The 18,117-nt window shown below is 46.5% G+C and overlaps 1 protein-coding gene across 13 annotated transcripts in view; it reads right to left on the reverse strand.

Moving 5' to 3' along the window:
- celf2 (cugbp, Elav-like family member 2) overlaps positions 1-18,117 on the reverse strand; it is a 226,730-nt gene that overhangs the window by 90,366 nt on the left and 118,247 nt on the right. For all 13 annotated transcript variants that reach the window (XM_069670725.1, XM_069670727.1, XM_069670726.1 and 10 more), the window contains one exon: positions 2,486-2,682. In XM_069670725.1, the coding sequence (XP_069526826.1) occupies positions 2,486-2,682 (197 nt within the window). The remainder of the gene's footprint in view (positions 1-2,485; positions 2,683-18,117) is intronic.

An 18,117-nucleotide genomic window follows, 5' to 3' on the forward strand; every position in this document is an offset into this window, starting at 1 on the left:
GGCGAAAAATGAGGCATATGGAGGAAGATTGTCATTCAGGGAAGAGAAAATAAAAGGCACGGTAGGTGGCTGTGTTTTTTCATGTGCTGCAGAAGAGCCGGTGAGTGATACTCCTGACTCATCAGCCATAAAAACAACTCATTTCAAGGGTAGTGAAGATGAAGCAGGAGATTTGGGGGAGCTGAAGGACAGGAGGAGGAACTCTGCACCTTTTCTTTTTTTCTCCTGCCTTGTCACGGGGATGCGGAGGGAGAAGAGACTGACGAGGAGAGAGGGAAGGAGTCATCTCAAGGCTAAGGACGCACAAACACAAAGCGCATGACAAGTGTGTTGGTGTGCAGAAACGAGTTGATTTGGGTCTTGGCAGAAGGCTGTCTTCAGGCTTTCATAAGCTCATATGACTCAGTGGGGATGAGAGGAAGCCAGAGAGAGAGAGAAACACACACACAGACACACGGAGAGAGAGACTAAAAACAGAAGCAGGTGCAGGAGGCTGAAGGACGATCGTTGAGCTGCTATTTGATTTCAAAACATGATCTTAATACCGGTCAGCATTTAGAATTTGTGCCTCCAAAAATCTTTAAAAATCATCAGAGGAACGGCCGCCCTGTCGCATTGCATTCCTCGTTATCGTGCAGACTTTCTTTCAGCGATTAACCGTCTAAGCAATCAGTCTGGTTCGGGACCTTGCTCTGCACCGATGTTCAGCCCAGATATCTGCTAACTTAAGGGGTTCACAGATGCTGTCTCAAACCTCTCCAGACTGTCGTCATAATCTCAAACACGTTGGATGTTTAGGATTTAACAGCTGGATGATTATGTCAGGACGTCCCCAGCAGGACCACAACGAGAGTCTACGAGGAGATGGAGCCGCTGACGATGTCCTGGTGCAGCGACAGGAACCAGGAACAGATGCCTCCCGCTGCATGATTAGCTAATAATACCCAACGTGTTTCATTTACGCTAATTTCCCAAGAAATTTCCAATTAATTGAATTAGAAAGACTTGGTGACATGCGGTGCGTTTTGAGGGGATCTGAGGACAGTTTTTTAGCAGCTTTCCCTGGTTAGAAGTATTTGAATCAATCTGTGATCATGCCCAACACGTGTGGTGTCATTTTTTAAGGTTTAGACTTGTTCTTTGCTTTATTTAAAGATTATTTTTGTGGCCTTTTATGCCTTAATTGAGAGATGGAGATGGTGAATAGTGTCAGAAACAGGGAGGAGAGAATGGGGGATGACACCCGGCAAAGGGCCGCTGCATCGAGGACTCCCTAACCTTGACCTTTACCCTGTCCTACTGTGCCGTCATCCTGGCCTTTGTATGGCTAACCCTTCACTAAGATGATGCAGAAAAAGAAATCCTGGCAGCAACAACATTTCCTCCAAGATGAACCCAACAAAGCACATTAGCAGTGTGTCGATGTATATAGAACCAGGGTGTTGCTTTGCTGATGTATGACGATTATCTGCCGCATTAAAGATTCACCGAGACATGTATGATGAAGACAAACTGATAAATCCCTAATTTAATTCCATTTTTCAGCCAGACGAGTGTTTACTCGCTTCATCCGCTCTGATTCATGTTTGGTTTCGTGCGACACTCCCAAACTTCTCTCTCAATTTGCTTTACAGTCGGATGGAAGCGGCGCATCTCTCTTCCTGACGTCCTCCCTTTCTCTCTCTTTACTTTCCTCCCACTCCGGTGTCTCATCAGGAGTGTCATCAGGCCCCCACTCCTCCGGGCTGAAGCCTGTTAATATGGCAGCGCCATTGTGTGCCCGTTCGCTGCTTCTGTCTCTATTGTTTGCTCTCACACTTGACGAATTCATCAAAGGCGAAGAGAAAAAGGAACGGGAGAAAATAGCTGCAAATCATTCGGCTTCGCACAATTGACTGTGCGAGTCTGGCTGGGCGAGTCTTTGTCTTCCAGTGGTGCACGAAATGTGTGTTTGCTTGTGTAATTCTGAACGTGTATCATTTGTTCTGCCATTAACAAGGTGAGGCGGTCCACTCAGTCACTGGCTGGTGTCTGTCTGCGTGCGTACAGAGCCAGTTCTGTGCGTTCCTCTAGAAATATGATCGTCTGTAAGGACGTTTGTGTCGTCACGTTTGTGTTTCTAATGAGGCACAATAAAGATGGACGGAGGAAGACGATAAGGACAGAAGAAGAAGAAGTGAAGGGGACAAATGTCTGAAAGAGGGAGGGAAGAGAAAGAATCATAGAGTAAAAGACGCAGGGTAAAGGGATGGTGAGAAGGAGGACGGAGAGAAGGGAGATGGAAAGAAAGTGAGGACAGATTTATGAAAGGAATCACATGAAAGAAAAGAAATGGAGTCAAAGAGGAAGAAGGGAATAAGACAGTTGGGAACAGATAGATATAAAGAAGAGACGACCGTAATGGAGGGAGACAAACAGGAAGAGTAAGCATCTCCTCCAGCAACAGATCCTCTGAGATGCGTTCAAGTGCCACGTGCGTTTGTACCTTTGCTCTGTGGAGGGTTCTGGCTGCGGTCTCGGAGTATGTTGATCTGGTAAACGGCTCCGTACGGCTCGAACAGCTCCTTCAGCTCCTTCTCCGACCAGGAGCGCGGGATCTGACCCACAAACATCTTGATGGCGTCCGGGTCCGGCTGGTCCGAGTGCTCCAACGCCCCGTTCATCTTCCCGGCCGTGCCGTTACTGTCGGAGAGAGAGAAGGCGGGACGTTAGGAGATGAGAAAAACACATGGACAAAAATGACGGCAAAAGCTTTCGAGCCATTTTTTCTTTGGTACCTCAGAGTTCTTTAGACCCAAACTATGTTAAAAAAAGGGCCTCTGATTTAAGAGTTACAGACACTTCTCCTCACCAATAAACGAACACTCTTTCATTGATGCAAAAAGTTCTAAATCACCAAAATCCGACAGACATGTTCGTCACTGATCAGAGACAATCAGCATGCAGGAAAAGAAAAGTCGCCACCTTCGCTAAAAATAATAGAAAGCATGATTCACACGACTGCAGAATATTCCTGTGTCACACACAATTAAAGCCTGTCACAAGATTTCAACCGAACCTGAGAAAACATTCCTTCAAGCAGGACCCGAATATCCAATTTGAAATTGATGTAGGTCACAACAAGAAGCACAAAAACTCACAGTGGCCTCTAAAAGCGGCTTCAGACCATCACAGGGACACCGACGCTCCGAGAGAGCCGCACTAATAACATTCAGTCAGCAGAGTGAGCAGCTTTCAGCACAGGTTTACAGGCTGCTTTCCACGAAGCTGGCAGTTCATATATTCGAATTCCCCACCGAAATTAGCGGCTTTTCAGACCCAGGAAGACCTGCTGATAAATGCCTCTTTTCCCATTGCAAGTGAAGTATACTCCTGTCGGTCTCTTTTCTGCTGCGTCACCGTCTGACGTCACAAACGCGCCGGAGGCAGGGTTAGTAACCAGTGAAGATGTTACGGTGGTTAGGTCCGTCTTGTATCTATTACTCATTCAGTCTGTTTAATTTGGAACGATGTTGGAGCGCTGCTCGGACGGAGACAGGTGGAATTTGTAGCTGAGATGACGAGGAGTCGCAGAAGTTACAGACGGAGCATCGCATCACGCCGGAAAGGAGGCGGAGATTAGTGTGTCGACATGGGTTTTGTGTTCCCATCAATGCGGATCGGAGCCGAGGCGATAATTACCCGGGTCTGAATGCTGATTGTAACCTTTCCCTCTAAGCAAACAAGCCGAGTGTAAGTGGGTTTTTTGACCAGTGGGAAAGAGGCTCTAATGTCGACTGTAACTGACAGTAAAGATGCTGCGTCAGATCTTTTCCGGACACCAAACTAAAACAGCGTTCCCGTCTCGGTCTTCTCCCCTGCACTTGTTGACATGCTGTTTTCTGCTCACGGCCAAGAGCACACACACATCCTGAATGTATGTCCGCCTGCTGTCCACCGCTCTGCATGTGTGAATGTTTGTGCATGTCTGCATGCATGAGCGAGTGCTGAATAAGCAGCATGCAGCGTGTGCTAATGTGAGGTTGTGTGTGAGGGATTAGCCTGCAGGACCAGCACACAGTAAACCTCCGGGCCCTCTAACAGGACACAGATGCTTACAAGCCGATCGCTCTGGTTATATTTCCACATCTGGGATGCATATGAAATGGAGGTGAAGTGCTTTCACCCTTTTCAACTGCAGAGCTACAACACTTATCTTCACCAAACACACTCGTGCGTCCACGTGTCGGGAATGCTAACTCGAGCTACGGCGTCTCTCTTTTTTTCCCCCCGCACGAATAAAAGGCGAGGAAATGCTTTCAACAGCGAGGCCCCCGCCGAGAGGAGAGCGGCACCCGAGCATGCACGAGGAAGTGTGACTGTGTTTTGAGGACAATCAAATGGCTACAAACACACACACACACACACACACACACACACACACACACACACACACACATCACTGCCATCAAGGCCTGTGGTCTATTTAAGATGGCTGAAAACCAATTTAATGAAACCAAAGTCAATGGCTGTGCGGTTTTATTGCTCTACTTTCCCTTTTGTTATTCTCGGCAGGAGAACGAAAGAGCATTATCTTAAGAGGCAAAAACAAAACAAAGCCAAATCCCGAGCTTGGTTAGCTGACAACACTAATACCACCCTATAAAGCTCAGCGAGAGAGAAAGAAAGAGGGAAGGAGGCAAGGAGGGAGGGGGGGAAAGGAGAGATATTGCGAGGGAGGAGAAAAAACATCCAGACCTTTGAACGCGGGCCATCCATCTCTTGCAGAAAGAGCCGAGGCGCTCAGCAGAAACGCCCAATTCTTTAAAGGACTTAAAGGACATGTCAAATAAAACGCCAGAACCGAAGAAGGAGTCAACGAGCCAGACCAGGGCTAACAGTCCTGGGGGCAGCAACCGCTCCTCGCTAAGCTGTCCGATAAATCGCGGGGGCCTCGGCGCGGACGGAGCCCCGAGGGTGGGGAAAAGAGGGGAGGAAGGGAGGGAAGGAAGAAGCGGCGGCCGCGGCGAGGAGTTACTTCCTCGATCCCTGGCTGATGTTTAGCCACATAAACCAGTGTATCGGACGAGGCTTGGCGGTCGCCGGGTTCAGACTGCAGCACATCATCCCTTCGCCCTCTGACACACACAAATCTAAAGCGCGCGTGTGTGTGTGTGTGTGTGGGAAAGAATAGCTGGAGACAATCCCTCATTGTTGGCTGTTTATGCGAGGCCTTCGGGGATTGAGCGAGTCCACGGGGGAGACGATACAATAGCCGGTGTCAGAGGACACTGTCCGCCATTCACTCCGCCCGCTAAGACAATGAACGGCCTCACACTTGCAGCCATAAGGCGTACGAGCGCTTACAGAACTGTCCTGTGTAGATTGCACGCTCCGTCTTCTCCCCGAGGTGCTTGGAAGTAGGTGACTCTCCTCGCTACAAAGGAATGAGCGCCTCTTCCATCGCCCCCGTGGCCAAGACTGACAAGGTGTTATTGCGAGCAGACAGAGCTTTAACGTGTGTGTGAGCGCGTGTGGATGTTTGTGCGAGTGTGTGGAGCTCAGCAGGAGAGTGTCCTGGGGCTCGGATTAAGTCGTTGAGTGGATCCACTCCTGCCATCTCCCTCCCCTCTATCCCCTCCTCTTCTTCTTCTTCTTCTTTTTCTCCGTCTCCCTCTCAATTTGAGCCAATTGTTTGCCTTAATGGCTTAACTATTGCTTCCATCACTCCAGTCTCCCTGCAGCACAGGGCCGTGACTGAGGGCTGATCCACACTGAGCCGGTATGTGTGTTCGTGTGTGTGTTTGTGTGTGTCTTTTTTCCAGCCAGACTGCAAAAAGTGTCTGGAGCAGCTGCTGAGCGCTGTTATTCCCTCACCTCACACTCACATTAGACAGCAGGCGCGTTCATCCAAACCACAGCTGCACGATATTGACCATAAAACCTTACGGCGGTTATTTATTTATTCATTAATCGTCTTCCTCTTACATTTACGGCTGCTCAAACCTCCCCTCTATTAAAGGAATTGTTAAACATTCAGACAAACGGACTAATTGGCTTTCTTTCCGCCAGCGATAGCAGAAGATCAATCTCGTATCTTGTCAGGTTGTGGTTAGCCTAGCTTAGCATGAAGACAGTCTTCAAAAACCTTGTGAGCTGCCCTGTTGTATGCATCTCTTTGTAACCTGCACAAACCAAGAGGAGAAAACAAACCTGTTTATACCTGCAGAGTAACTGTAACTAATTCAGCTTAAATACAAAGACACGTCCGTAAGTGTAAAGAACTTTGTGTGGCAGCACAGCTTCCTCCAGGGGAAAGTGTCACTGTGAGTTACACGATTGTGATCGCTTCTGAAACATCACAAACAAACCGACGGCTTGAGGCAGCAGTGGACCAGCAACATCCTGCGTTCTGTGAGGTAAAAAATCACTGTTTTTGTCAATGGGATTTGGTGGCTTTGAAGAGAGCGATGTAGCTGCTGCTGGTTAAAGGGCCAGGGACCTCGCTGAACTACACTTCCTCAGTCTAGGACGCCGCCTCCGATGTCATGTCTCGTTCAGAATCGTCAGGTTTGAAATAACGGCTGCAGACCTGAAGATGTTTTAGACAATCCACCGGTATGTTCTCGTCGTGTTTCAGATTCTGTCCCGCCCTGAAAACGATATTTCACTCCAGCGTCTCTCACTGGCCGTTCCTTTCAGAGGGAGGGGCGCAATGCACGCTGGGTGTTGTAGGAATGTAGAATGGGCGAAACCACGAGCTGTTTGTACAACTTTCTCCACAGCTATGGCGCCAACTTTAAATACTACTGCTTCTATCGATTACAGAGAACACCTGCTTTGACTGACAGAGGCTTTTTCCAGGGGGAACTGCTCCTTTAAGAAGAAGCCGTGTACTTCACAGTTATCTTGTGGTAAACAGTCTGAGCATGTCAGTGGGAAATACAAGAGCCTTAAACTTTTAGCAGGTGCATTTGCCCCAAGGGATTACATTGCTAACATTACAGCTGTGTTGCGGCTGCAGGCTGAAGCAATCTCCTGATCCTACTCGTCACGTAGACGACAAAACATCTAACAGTAGGGCTCAAGTTACAAATATGTGTCATTTCTTTTGCAGGTAGAAAGAATGTGCAAGAGAAGCTCCGCCTCCTCAGATGAAAAGGGAACAGTGACAGTGACGAGCTACCTGGAATACATTAACTTCCTGTTTGCCTCGTTCACAGCTGGACTCCTGCTACATATGTGAGAGAGACAGAGAGGGCGAGCGAGGCAGGTAAGAGAGGGAATCAAAGAGGGAGAGAGAGAAAGAGGAGGAGACGGATGCAGATGAGCCAGGTCCAGGAGTAAGTACAGCTCAGAGCTCAGCATGGGCTCCATCTGAAACCAGGCACATGCACACACACGTATCACACACACGCACACACACAGTTCAGCCTGGCTGCGTTGATCCCCCTGCTGCTTCTCCCTTCTGTTTCTGCTCTAAAACACACATCCGCTCTGACTCCCTTAACCCCTAAATCGCAGCACACACACACACACGCCACAAAACAACCCCTCACACTCACACACACTTCAGTGGGCCCGTATAGTGGCTGAGCTGTCACACACTTTCTCTCATTGGCAGCATGTTTGCAGGGTGTGTAACGGTCCCACAGGGGAACTAATCTTGTTGACAAGCAGAGTGAGAAACATCAGTCCCCCCCCCCCCCCCTCCCCGAGGGAGCGGGGCGACCAAGGTCAGGTACACACACACACACAGACAGACAGACACGCAGCGACATGTTAACACACACTTACAGAGCTGGACAGGCGCACATCCTCACACAAACACTCCTTGACGGATTCGTACACAGGACACACACCGAGGGAGAGGAGCAGGAGCATCCTTACTCGCACAAAGAGCTGAGGGATAATACGACGCTTTCAGAGGAAATGTATGTGCTTATGGTTCTCTATTATTTCTACACGATATTAAGAAGTGGACGAAGTCACCATCATGTCCCCCACTGGTTAGTTCACTACAGGTTTGAAGCCTTATAGCGGCTAAAGTGATTATATAAGTGAGCAGTGCATCACAGTCACCACCGACATTTTTTTGGGGGTTGACCTGGATTCGATCCCACGATATCCAAGCACGCAGCCTGGCCGGCTACCGAGTTCACACGTGAATAACATGTCCGTCAGGTATTAATCACCTCCGTCAGCATCCAGGGAACGTTCTGCCTTCAGAGCTGAAGTTCCTGCACATGCTCAGTCTTCTTTGTTCTTCTTCTGTGGGGAAACTGCTCTCTGTACGATGATCATAAACACGGCCCATAAAGCGCCATGATCTTTGTCTTTGTGCAGACCGGATTTAACCACCGCTGCAAAATGATTTTGGTGACATCGCTTCCGTCGCCCTTTTAACGCTAAAATTAATAAAATATCAAGATGATAAAACATGATGTCATAACCGTATTTTAGCCGGTTGAAACAGTTGAAACGAGGTCCCTGTTTTCAACCAAATGTCAACGCTGAAATCGCGGTTGGTGCTCACTGGGTCACGTCTTTTTGCCCATGCCCATATTTGGTCGAGAGGGTGGAGCTAGAGAGGAGCAGGAGGTTTACAACCGCAAAGTTATTCTAACGCTAGTTCGGTTAGCAAGGTGCAACTGTGATCCAAATTGGGATGCTGATTTTGGCTAAGCTAAATCAACAACCAAGTGCTATTTTTCAGGTCACCATGCAAGCAACTCGTCAATCACAAAGGGGCCTGCTTTATCTCTCTGTCACTGTAATTATGAGCATCATCAAGTTAAAGGGACTTTGGCTTCACGACATACAATACTCACTTTTCATATACAGTCTCTGTTAGATACCGAATGTTTTAATCCCTTTAAACAACTAAAAGAACAGTCTAGGGAGGGAAAATCTCTCTGCAATTAATCTGAGAAAAGAAGCCAAACTCCTTTAAATGATACCTAAACACCTTCTTTCCCCCTTTACTCTGATTGTTGCTGAAGTCATGAATATTTAATGTTAGAAAAACACTGTGAAGCCAAGTTTTCAGGGGCTTTAAATGCTCCTCTCTTCTCCTTAACATGATAAACACAACCCCACCGGAAGGCGCTGCTCGCACGCACCTATACAACCTGCCGCAGAACACCTGCATGAGAGCCACGAGCAGAGATTTACGCACACAATTCATTTCATAGTCCTGAATATTTCCTGCTGCTGCGTCAAACTGTAAACAAGATTAGCAACTTCCACACAACAGCCCATAACAGGCGTGATTTTCTTCCCAGAATCCCGCTCTGTAACTGATTTTGTCGTCGGATTAGTGACTCAAACTAAATGAGGGGCGTACAGTATCGACTGATTTATTTGGAACGCTCTCCTGTAAGTGAGTTACAGCGAGGTAAACGGGCTCCCGGGGGCCCTGTTCCAGCCAAACGAGGGAGGGATGGATATTGCCTCTGATTCACTTGAACTTTACAATAAGCAATACTCCACCCACCTCGGGTAAAAGAACGGGACACCAGCCACTGGTTTGTACTGGCAAAAACACGACTCACATGTTCATCATCAATCTCTCTCTGCTGTCGAGGGGGGGGGAGGGCAGATCTGATGGAAGTAGCATCCAAGAATATCTGCGAGCAGAAAAAATAACTGTTTCCATGTGAGGCTGTTTGATTGCCTTCATGTGTGTGTCTGTGTGTGTGTGTGCGCATTCGCGGTTGCCATGGAGACGTGGCGGCACATGCGACGCAGGGAAACGATCAGATAAATGTCACAGTAGCTAATGAAGCTGCACCGGTGCCCCGACGCTCAGCTAGCTCAGCGCTAACGAGCTACCGCACGCCGCCGCCCGCTAATGAGGAAGAAACACACACTCACACACACACACACACACACACACACACATGTATATGTATGTACACACACAGTATGAAGAAAACACACTGATGCATGACACACAGGTCTTATTTTGCACGTTTCTCATGCCTCATATTTTCCTGCTCGTGTGAAAGAGAAGAGGAGGGCGCCTTGTTTCTGCAGGATGAAAGCTTCCCCGTTAGAAGCTGCAGGATCTGAGAGGGATGTATGTATGCTATGTGTACTATATATACTTGACTTATACTGAAAATGAACGACAATGTGAAAAGAGTAAAAATGTTTCCTGGGATTAAACTGCTGAAATAATTCAGTCATTGCTGCAGCTTTTAATCCCTTAAAGCTGTGCAATAGAAATGGTCCAGCAGCGCTTACAGGAGTATTTTTTAGGGATGCACGATATTTTTTTCCACCTTATTGCAGAGAACATCAAGTCTCCCCTGTAGTGGAATTCATATCATGCCTACTCTTATTGTAGTGGCCCAAACTGCCGTACCGCAGACATCTTGAAACCCTTCTTCTTCACGCTTCTGTTGTACAAAAGGTCACGTGACTGATCACTCATGTTTTCGAGCGCACCTGAACACAGCATCCCCCGGAAACACAGCAGTGAGGGAGACATGCCCGGACTTGTTTACTGGACAGACTACGGAGACATCAGTGATCGCCGACGGACTCTTTCTATCGTGTGTGCGTCCATTAATATGTAAGTTAGTTTTGCACTGATGTTTATGTTACTCTCTGTTAGCGTCGGCTTTGGCCGCTAGTGTATTTTCGGTGTGTTGTTAAGTCGGTAAAATGAGGAGAATGTGAGCTAACTGTTAGCTAGTTAAGAGCTGTGAAAGTTGTTTAACTTCTGTTCATTGGCTCGAGTCTTTATTTAGTTATTGTTGCATGCACACTCGGGCTGATTTAATGTCGTAGCATTACGTCCAGCTTTTATAGGGACTCATCGAGCTTTGAAGCATAAATACGGCGCTGTTTTATCGGCGAAAATATCAGCAGAAAAATGACACATCTGCCGATTTTAAAGCCATGATCTGCAGATACCAATAATGTGCCGATAATATCGTGCATCCCTTAATATGATGCCATTTCTTGGTGCATCTTCGAATGCTTCAAGGTTTTGGAAGTTGTGAAAGTTTAGCACGAGCTATAACGGTTTATATTTTAGATTTATGTTGACAGGATTATGCAAACAACAATCTCCAGGGACCAGAAAGTGGGTCCCCCTTGCACGTAACGCAACATAATGATGTCATTAACAAACACAGCGCAAAAGACGCACCCCTTAGCTTCACACTGCAGAAAGAATGAAGGCTCTCGCTTTCATAGTTTTAATGAGAGATGCATTTGAAGAGGATCATGCAAACAACAGTCTCATGGGACCAGAAAGCGGCTGCCCCCTCGCACCGCATAACGCCGCACGTAACGCAACATAATGAGGTCGTCAAGGAACATGCAACGCAGCACAAAAGGCAGATCCTTCAGCGTTCCACTGCAGAAAGAATGAAGGCTCTCGCTCTCATCGTTTTTATTTTAGATTAATTTGAATGACAGGATTATGCAGACGACACTTCTCCTGCAGAGAAGCTCAGTCGTGCACCGCCTTCACTTCCTCTCGTCACTCGCTTTCACTGTGAGCGTTTCCCAGCAGCCCTCATCACAAGAGGACCTTGTCGTGAATAGTGTCCTCTTGCAGCGGGAAACAAAAAAGTCTTAGAAATAAAATCCAGGTGTGAATCATCTTAAACAGATCCGCTCCTTTTCAACACCGGAGTGTATCCAATGAAAAACCCTTAAAACAAAAGTTCTATAAATAAAACCACGTATCACCGCTGACACCTCAAAAGGACCCAACACTTAAACTGAAAACCTGGATGTGAATGAGTCTCTTTTCAAGCCGAAGGTTTTACTTAACTTTGTTGAAAAATGTTCATACAGACGGTGTTTTTCATGAATGAGCTCCTTTCAAACACAAAAACAAGCGCTGCTTCAGTTTCGCAGCGCGTCTGCATATTTAAGGTACAAAGGGGAACCTGAGCTGTGTGTTAGTCAGCGTGCAGCCTCCTCCTGTACGCGCAGCAGACCTGGAGTTCACGGGCTCCCCAGAGCCTCGAGAGACAACGAGGTGAAGGAGAGCGTCACGCGCGGAGGAGGAGATCCACTCTGAAGAAAGAGCTGAACTCTGAACTGTACGAGAGCTAACTATAGTCTCTGTGCCGGGCTGAACCCGACACTGCAGACCTTCTGTTCCACAGAAACATTATTTAAGGGCTACAGCAGCGTGTGTGCTCTTTATCTTGGTTTAGATTCACTGTTTGAAGGGTATAAATATTAATCAGTGTTGACAAAAGCAACACAGATACTAGACACTGATATTAGATGATGAGCAAATTTTAAGAGTCTGCTCGATCAGATTAAATTTGGCGCTTAATTATTCTAGAAACAATTACTCACTCGTGGATAAGTTGGGGAAACTGTGATGATGGTAGATTAATCATTCACATCATTTCCAAGCTAACATGCACCGATCTCAGCGCTCCGACTGTGCTGACGTTCTGATGTTCTTCTTCTAATAGAAAGAAATGTGAAAATGTATCTGCTATTTTTTTGGATCTTACAGACATAAAGATGAATATTTTTGGGGTCAAAGTTACGGCAAAATTCTGGCAAGATGCAACACGAAATAAGTCGCAATTTACCCTATTTTTTAAGCTGTTTGACGAAAGCAATTCATTGAATATTCAACTGATGCATCAATTACAAAAACAACACTTAGTAGTAGTGCTATCAAGATGTATCCAAACGTGAAAAAATAATGAATGGCTGCTTGAAACAGAAGAAGTTTCACTCTGTGATGGGACATTTGTGTGATGTGGTCCAAAAAGGGGCTCAAAGATGTCAAATTATTTTTGTAATCCTTTTAAGTCGAGCTGAAACAGCATTTTGAGAGTATCTAGCTTCCGTATCGTGACGTATTTCCAAGTGAAACAGGACGTGCAGGCGGGACATATCATTAGAGGGATTTGATTTGATCGTTGAGAAGTGGGCGTAGACAGACGTTCTCCACAGCGCAGTAGCTAGCTAACTGACCGAGCGTTCTTGGTGCTCTGCGGCTAAATGTTGCAGATTGATTGGTTGAAATTGTTTGGTGCTAACTTACGTAAGCATGCGTGAAATTTAGTTTTACTGGAAGAAAAAATGATCAGATTTTGATATAAGAATACGAAGAAATGGATTTTCTGTATTTTTTTTGGCTTGTATTGTCAGATAGATGCACAATATTACCGGGGATGTGATCTAAAAGGATTAACATGACATATTTCATTTCACCTCGACTTTAAAAATAAAAGATAGCACTTTATTACATCACAAATTGCACTCTGGCCTTTGTATTTACGCCTCTTTCATTGGAGGTTAAACTGAACTACGTTCTGACGCCTCCTTCAATAAATTATTAAATGTGCACATTTGATCCTGCCGCCAACAATCAATATGCTTTCCTCTGTTGGGAGCAAGAATGTGGACAACAAACGTTCATGCTACCGGGGGATAAGGAGATTTTCTCACTGGAAAATTGACCATCCAGAGGTTGACCGGCAGGAGAGGTCATAAGGTCACTGGAATCGATGTGTTCCTCCTCTTGGGGGTGTGAACGAGCAGAGTAATCTCACGCACATCTGGTCGCCAAGTTTTCCAGCTTACACACAAATATTCCGACGTGAGGAGATTTTAATCAAACACTCGTGTTTCACAAAAACGCTGCATGAAAATTGTATTTCGGAAAAAACCTGCTTCAAATGGACCGACTTCCTCCGACTTCAAGCAGTTCCTCGAATTATCTCTTAAATTATGCTTTCTAGCTCACGTCAGCCTGACCTGGAGTCTTTCTGTGTGTGTGTGTGTGTGTGTGTGTGTGTGTGTGTGATAGAGGGAAGGAAAGGGGAAAAGGAATTAGAGCATCTTAAAGCCTCAACACCAGATTGGTCAAATCCAGGCAGCAGCAGCAGCAAAATTCCACCCTAATCTTTAGCACACTTCCTCTCTTCTTCAACCCCCTGCCTCCTCTCCTCTCTGTGTCTTGTTGCTATGGGAACAGCAGCAATGGAGGGGCATGGGGTGAGGGTAGCTGGGGGTACTTGATGTCAGGTGGGCGGGGGTGTCTCTGGATGAACACACAGTTTCACCCTTGACTTTTTTGTTAGATTTTTGGTGCATCATCTGTTTGTTTTTTTTTCTCCCTCTCCTGCTAGAAAAGCACTTCCTGTCTCTTCTTCTTCCTCTTCTTCACCTCTGCTTCGCTCAGTCAGTCGCTCATGTTTGTGCACTTAATGAGAAACAGCTTGTTTGTGGTGTGAGTCTGCGTGCGTGCCTGTGCGTCCGTGTGATAAAATGGCAACAGCGCTGATTGTCTGGCACGGCGCTGCGGCTGCGTTCTGCCAAAAGTCATCATCTGACTCGCCGACGGGGATGATGGCCCATTTGACTAATGCTTCTCCACGAAAAACAGGCCAACAATGCCGGTCCAACTAACGGAAGAAGGAGCGGATGGTGGATGGCGGGGTTGGGAATCATATCAGATTGGTACCGCTTCAGTTCAACCGATCCAGATTTGGATCTCTGGGCAAAAAAAGAAAGTCACCAAGGCCTCAGAGCATCACCGGACTGTGTTTCTGTTTCACAGCAAATCCTCAATATTTTGTACCTGCACGTCATGTAACAGCTCCACTGTTGTGCCCTGTTTGAACAATAAATCCTCCTGGTGTTTTCACGCACGTCGGCCGTGACACCTCTAAAGGGGGCGAGTGAGCACAAACCACAGGGTAGAGGCAGAAAATGGCGTAATAAGAGCAGAGAGAGAGACGGACAGAAAGGGGAGAAAAGGCAGGCAGTTGCCAGCAACAACACACCGCTGATTTAACAACACGAGTGCATTTGTTGAACTGGCTTCGGCACAATTACGTCCCATTGTGAGCGAAACCTCTGCGCCATTTGCAGCACAAAGGTTACAAAAGCTTGGATTTCACCTCGATTAGCATTTGGCAAAAGGCTGCTGTTTTCATACATGACGCCAATAAAAGCTAAAAAAAAAACGCACGTGTGTTGTCAGAATTGTCAGAGCGTCTTTTCTCCGAGGGCGCTCCGTGTGTTCCCGCGGCGAGGACAGGAAGAAACCGCCTCTGACACTTTAATAAACCACCATTACGGCTCTTCACACACACATGTAACCTCAGAGGGGAAGGAGCTGTAGTAGCAGCGGTACGAGTTGAGGGGATGCTGGGAGCGAAAGCGAAGAGGTGAAGCCGAACACGGTGGAGACAGACAGCCGGGGGAAACGCACTTATTGGCTGGCATGGAAGGGCAATGCTTCCTCTGCGTGTGTGTGTCTGTGTGTGTTCGACTTCTCTCTGAGAGGACACATCTGTAAGCTCTTGTTCTCCAAGTAATTTCCCTCATAGATCATTTCATGGTGGTTACAACCGAATGTGTTGGTGTGTTTGACCTCGGGTTACCTTTAAATAAGGAGAACAAACTGGGGATTTTGTCCACATGTAGTGCACATTCTTCAGTGTGGCGTCACACACTCACAAAACACAAACTCCAGCGAGCGACCCGGGCTGCTGTCCAATGTTTTCCTGCTGTGATTCATGTGAACGAAGTCTGGCTTTGCCAAGTCCATCTACTCCTCTTTTCTCCTTCTTTCGCTTCATCTCTCGTTTCTTTCTTTTCCTGCCACTTTTTCCCCTTTTATAACTCGCTGCACTGTTTCAGCTTTCTCTTGGCAAAGCAAACGTACGTATAATTCTATTTCTGAAGTAAAAACAAAATCCAACACACGATTTACCGGCCACATTTCTAACTTTTGGGGATTACTGAAGCTGCAAGTCAGGTCTCGAGTCAGCGAAAACTTCAAGTTACGACTCAATTTTGGCCAGGATAAATGTCAGATCTGAAAACCAGGTCCAGCCTCAACTTCCTGGTCCTATTAAGGTCGAGTCAGGTCTCAAGTCCATTTAAAACAAGTATCAAGTCGGTCAAGACTTGTTCAAGTCTTCAGTCAAGTGTTCAGTGAAGTGTCATGAATAGTCTTGTCAAAACCTGTGTTCAGCCAAGTCTTAAGTCCCGTAGGGTAAATCCAAGTGCCAAGTCAAATATCAAGTAACATCAAACCAAGTGTAAGGTCAAATATCGAGTCCTTGATTGCTAGTCCAAGTCAGGTCTGTTGTTTAGGTCTGTATGTCTCAAGTCTTGTCAGAACAAGTATGACGTCAGTCAGGACTTTTTAAGGCTCCAGTTGGGTCAGAAGAAGTTCCAAGTCTCAAGACAGGTCTCAAGTCTTAAGTCCAAATGAGTAAATCCAAGTCTGAAGTTTGGTCAAGACAAGTGCAAAGTCAAATATCAAGCTTTGATCTCTAGTCCAAGTCAGGACTCTTGTCTGGTCAAATCAAAGGTCAAACTAGGTCTCAAGTCTTGTCAAAACAAGTCAGTCGGAACTTTTCAGGGAACCAGTTGGGTCAGAACAAGTTCTAGGGGTCAAGACAGGTCTCAAGTCTTGTCAAACCAGGTATTAAACCAAGTCTTGAGTCCTAATGGTTAAATCCAAGCCTCAAGTTTGGTCGAGACAAGTGCCAAGTCAAATATCAAGGCCTTGATCGCTAGTCCAAGTCAGGTCTCTTCTTTGGTCCAGTTAAAGGTCACGTTAGGTTTCAAGTCAAAACAAGTCAGTCAGGACTTTTCAAGGCTCCAGTTGGGTCAGAACAAGTTCCAAGTGCTGAGACAGGTCCCAAGTCTTGTCAAACCGAGCACGAGCTTACTTTGGGTCCTGGAGAGCAAATCCAAGTTAACTCTCAAGCTTTGTCAAGACAAATGCCAAGTCAAGTCAAGGTTTGTTTAAAGCAGGTCAAAGTCAAGCTTCAAGTCCTAGCTAGGTCCTAGCTAATGTTACCTCAAATTTAGCCGTAAGTTAGCCAGGTCCAAAATAGATCCCAAGTCCTTTAATACAAGTTTGAGTTTGGAGTTGGTAAAGAGAGGTGTACGGCCAGTCTTTCAGTCAAATGAATGCCAGTTGGGACAAGCCCAAGAGCCTGCACAGGCGGTGCATTTAAGTGTCATCTGGATGTAGAGGACATTATTAATCAAACTGATAAATTGCAGTGCACGATACAGGTTTAACTTCACCTAATCAGGGATTCATCAATTAGAAAATCCTTCAAAATCTCTTTGATTGACTGAAAGAAAATGTCATTATCTCACTCTGTGCTTCACAACACAAACAGGTTGGGAGTAATTTGTTAATCACACGTTATTTAATAACGTCTCCACCTTCAACACTTTCGACTTTCATGTCATTAATCTATTAACTGCCTTGTTTACTTTTATATCCCTTCCTCCCCTCTCTCAGTCCCTCTCTGCGTGTCTGATTCCTTCAGCGTGCCGTCAGTATTAAGGAGGTAATCAGTCGCATATTGCAGCCCTAAGTTTCCAATAGCTTTGCCCCATAAAATTAGAACAATTCACACTCTGAGCCAAGTTTTTAAAGGATCCAAGAAGGCGTATCACTGACAATAAGATCTGCAGGGCATCGCCAATCTTTGGACCTGCCTCCTGCATTGTAAGTGCCTCTAAAGCGGGTCTAATAATGCCCACTACAGTGTAATTATGCCTATAATGCTGTACAGGAGGAGGGGTGGAGGTGGAGGGGGGCGGGGCAGAGAGGAGAGGGTGATAGCATTAAGGGGTATTAGGGCGGGTGGGGTGTTCATTTTCATTAGGTTTTATGGGTTGGAAAAACATTGTCATGCATACCAATTAGCGCTGGAACAGATGGCTCAATATGGTTGTATGTTTCGTCACACACACTCACACATACGCTGCTGAGGAGTGTGTGTGTGCTGCAGGGAGCAGGAGCCTGACAGTAACAGTCCAGACAGGCCGGTCAGCAGAGGAGAGAGATCAGTCTGACGGCTTTTTCTACACAAAGCCTTCTCTTTCTTTGTCTCTCATTTCCTTTTCCTGTTTCCTATGTCCTCTTTTCCCCTTTCCTTTCCGCCCTCCATCCCAGGTCAGGACCTCCAGAGCAAAATCAAACCTGCATCAGTCTGTTCAACAGTCTCTCTGAGGAGGGAGCCATATGCTGACATATGCCGACGAGCTGCAGAGAGGGAGAGGGAATCGCCTGATTATGCGAGTGTGTGTCTATGTGTGTGTGTGCCCGCATACAGCCTAGTGTCTCTATAGGGCCCCAGACGCACACGCTGTCAA

Source organism: Semicossyphus pulcher, unplaced genomic scaffold, assembly GCF_022749685.1.
Source record: "Semicossyphus pulcher isolate SPU_LCO1_2020_fin unplaced genomic scaffold, fSemPul1.0.p SCAF_20, whole genome shotgun sequence".
Classification (NCBI taxonomy): domain Eukaryota; kingdom Metazoa; phylum Chordata; class Actinopteri; order Labriformes; family Labridae; genus Semicossyphus; species Semicossyphus pulcher.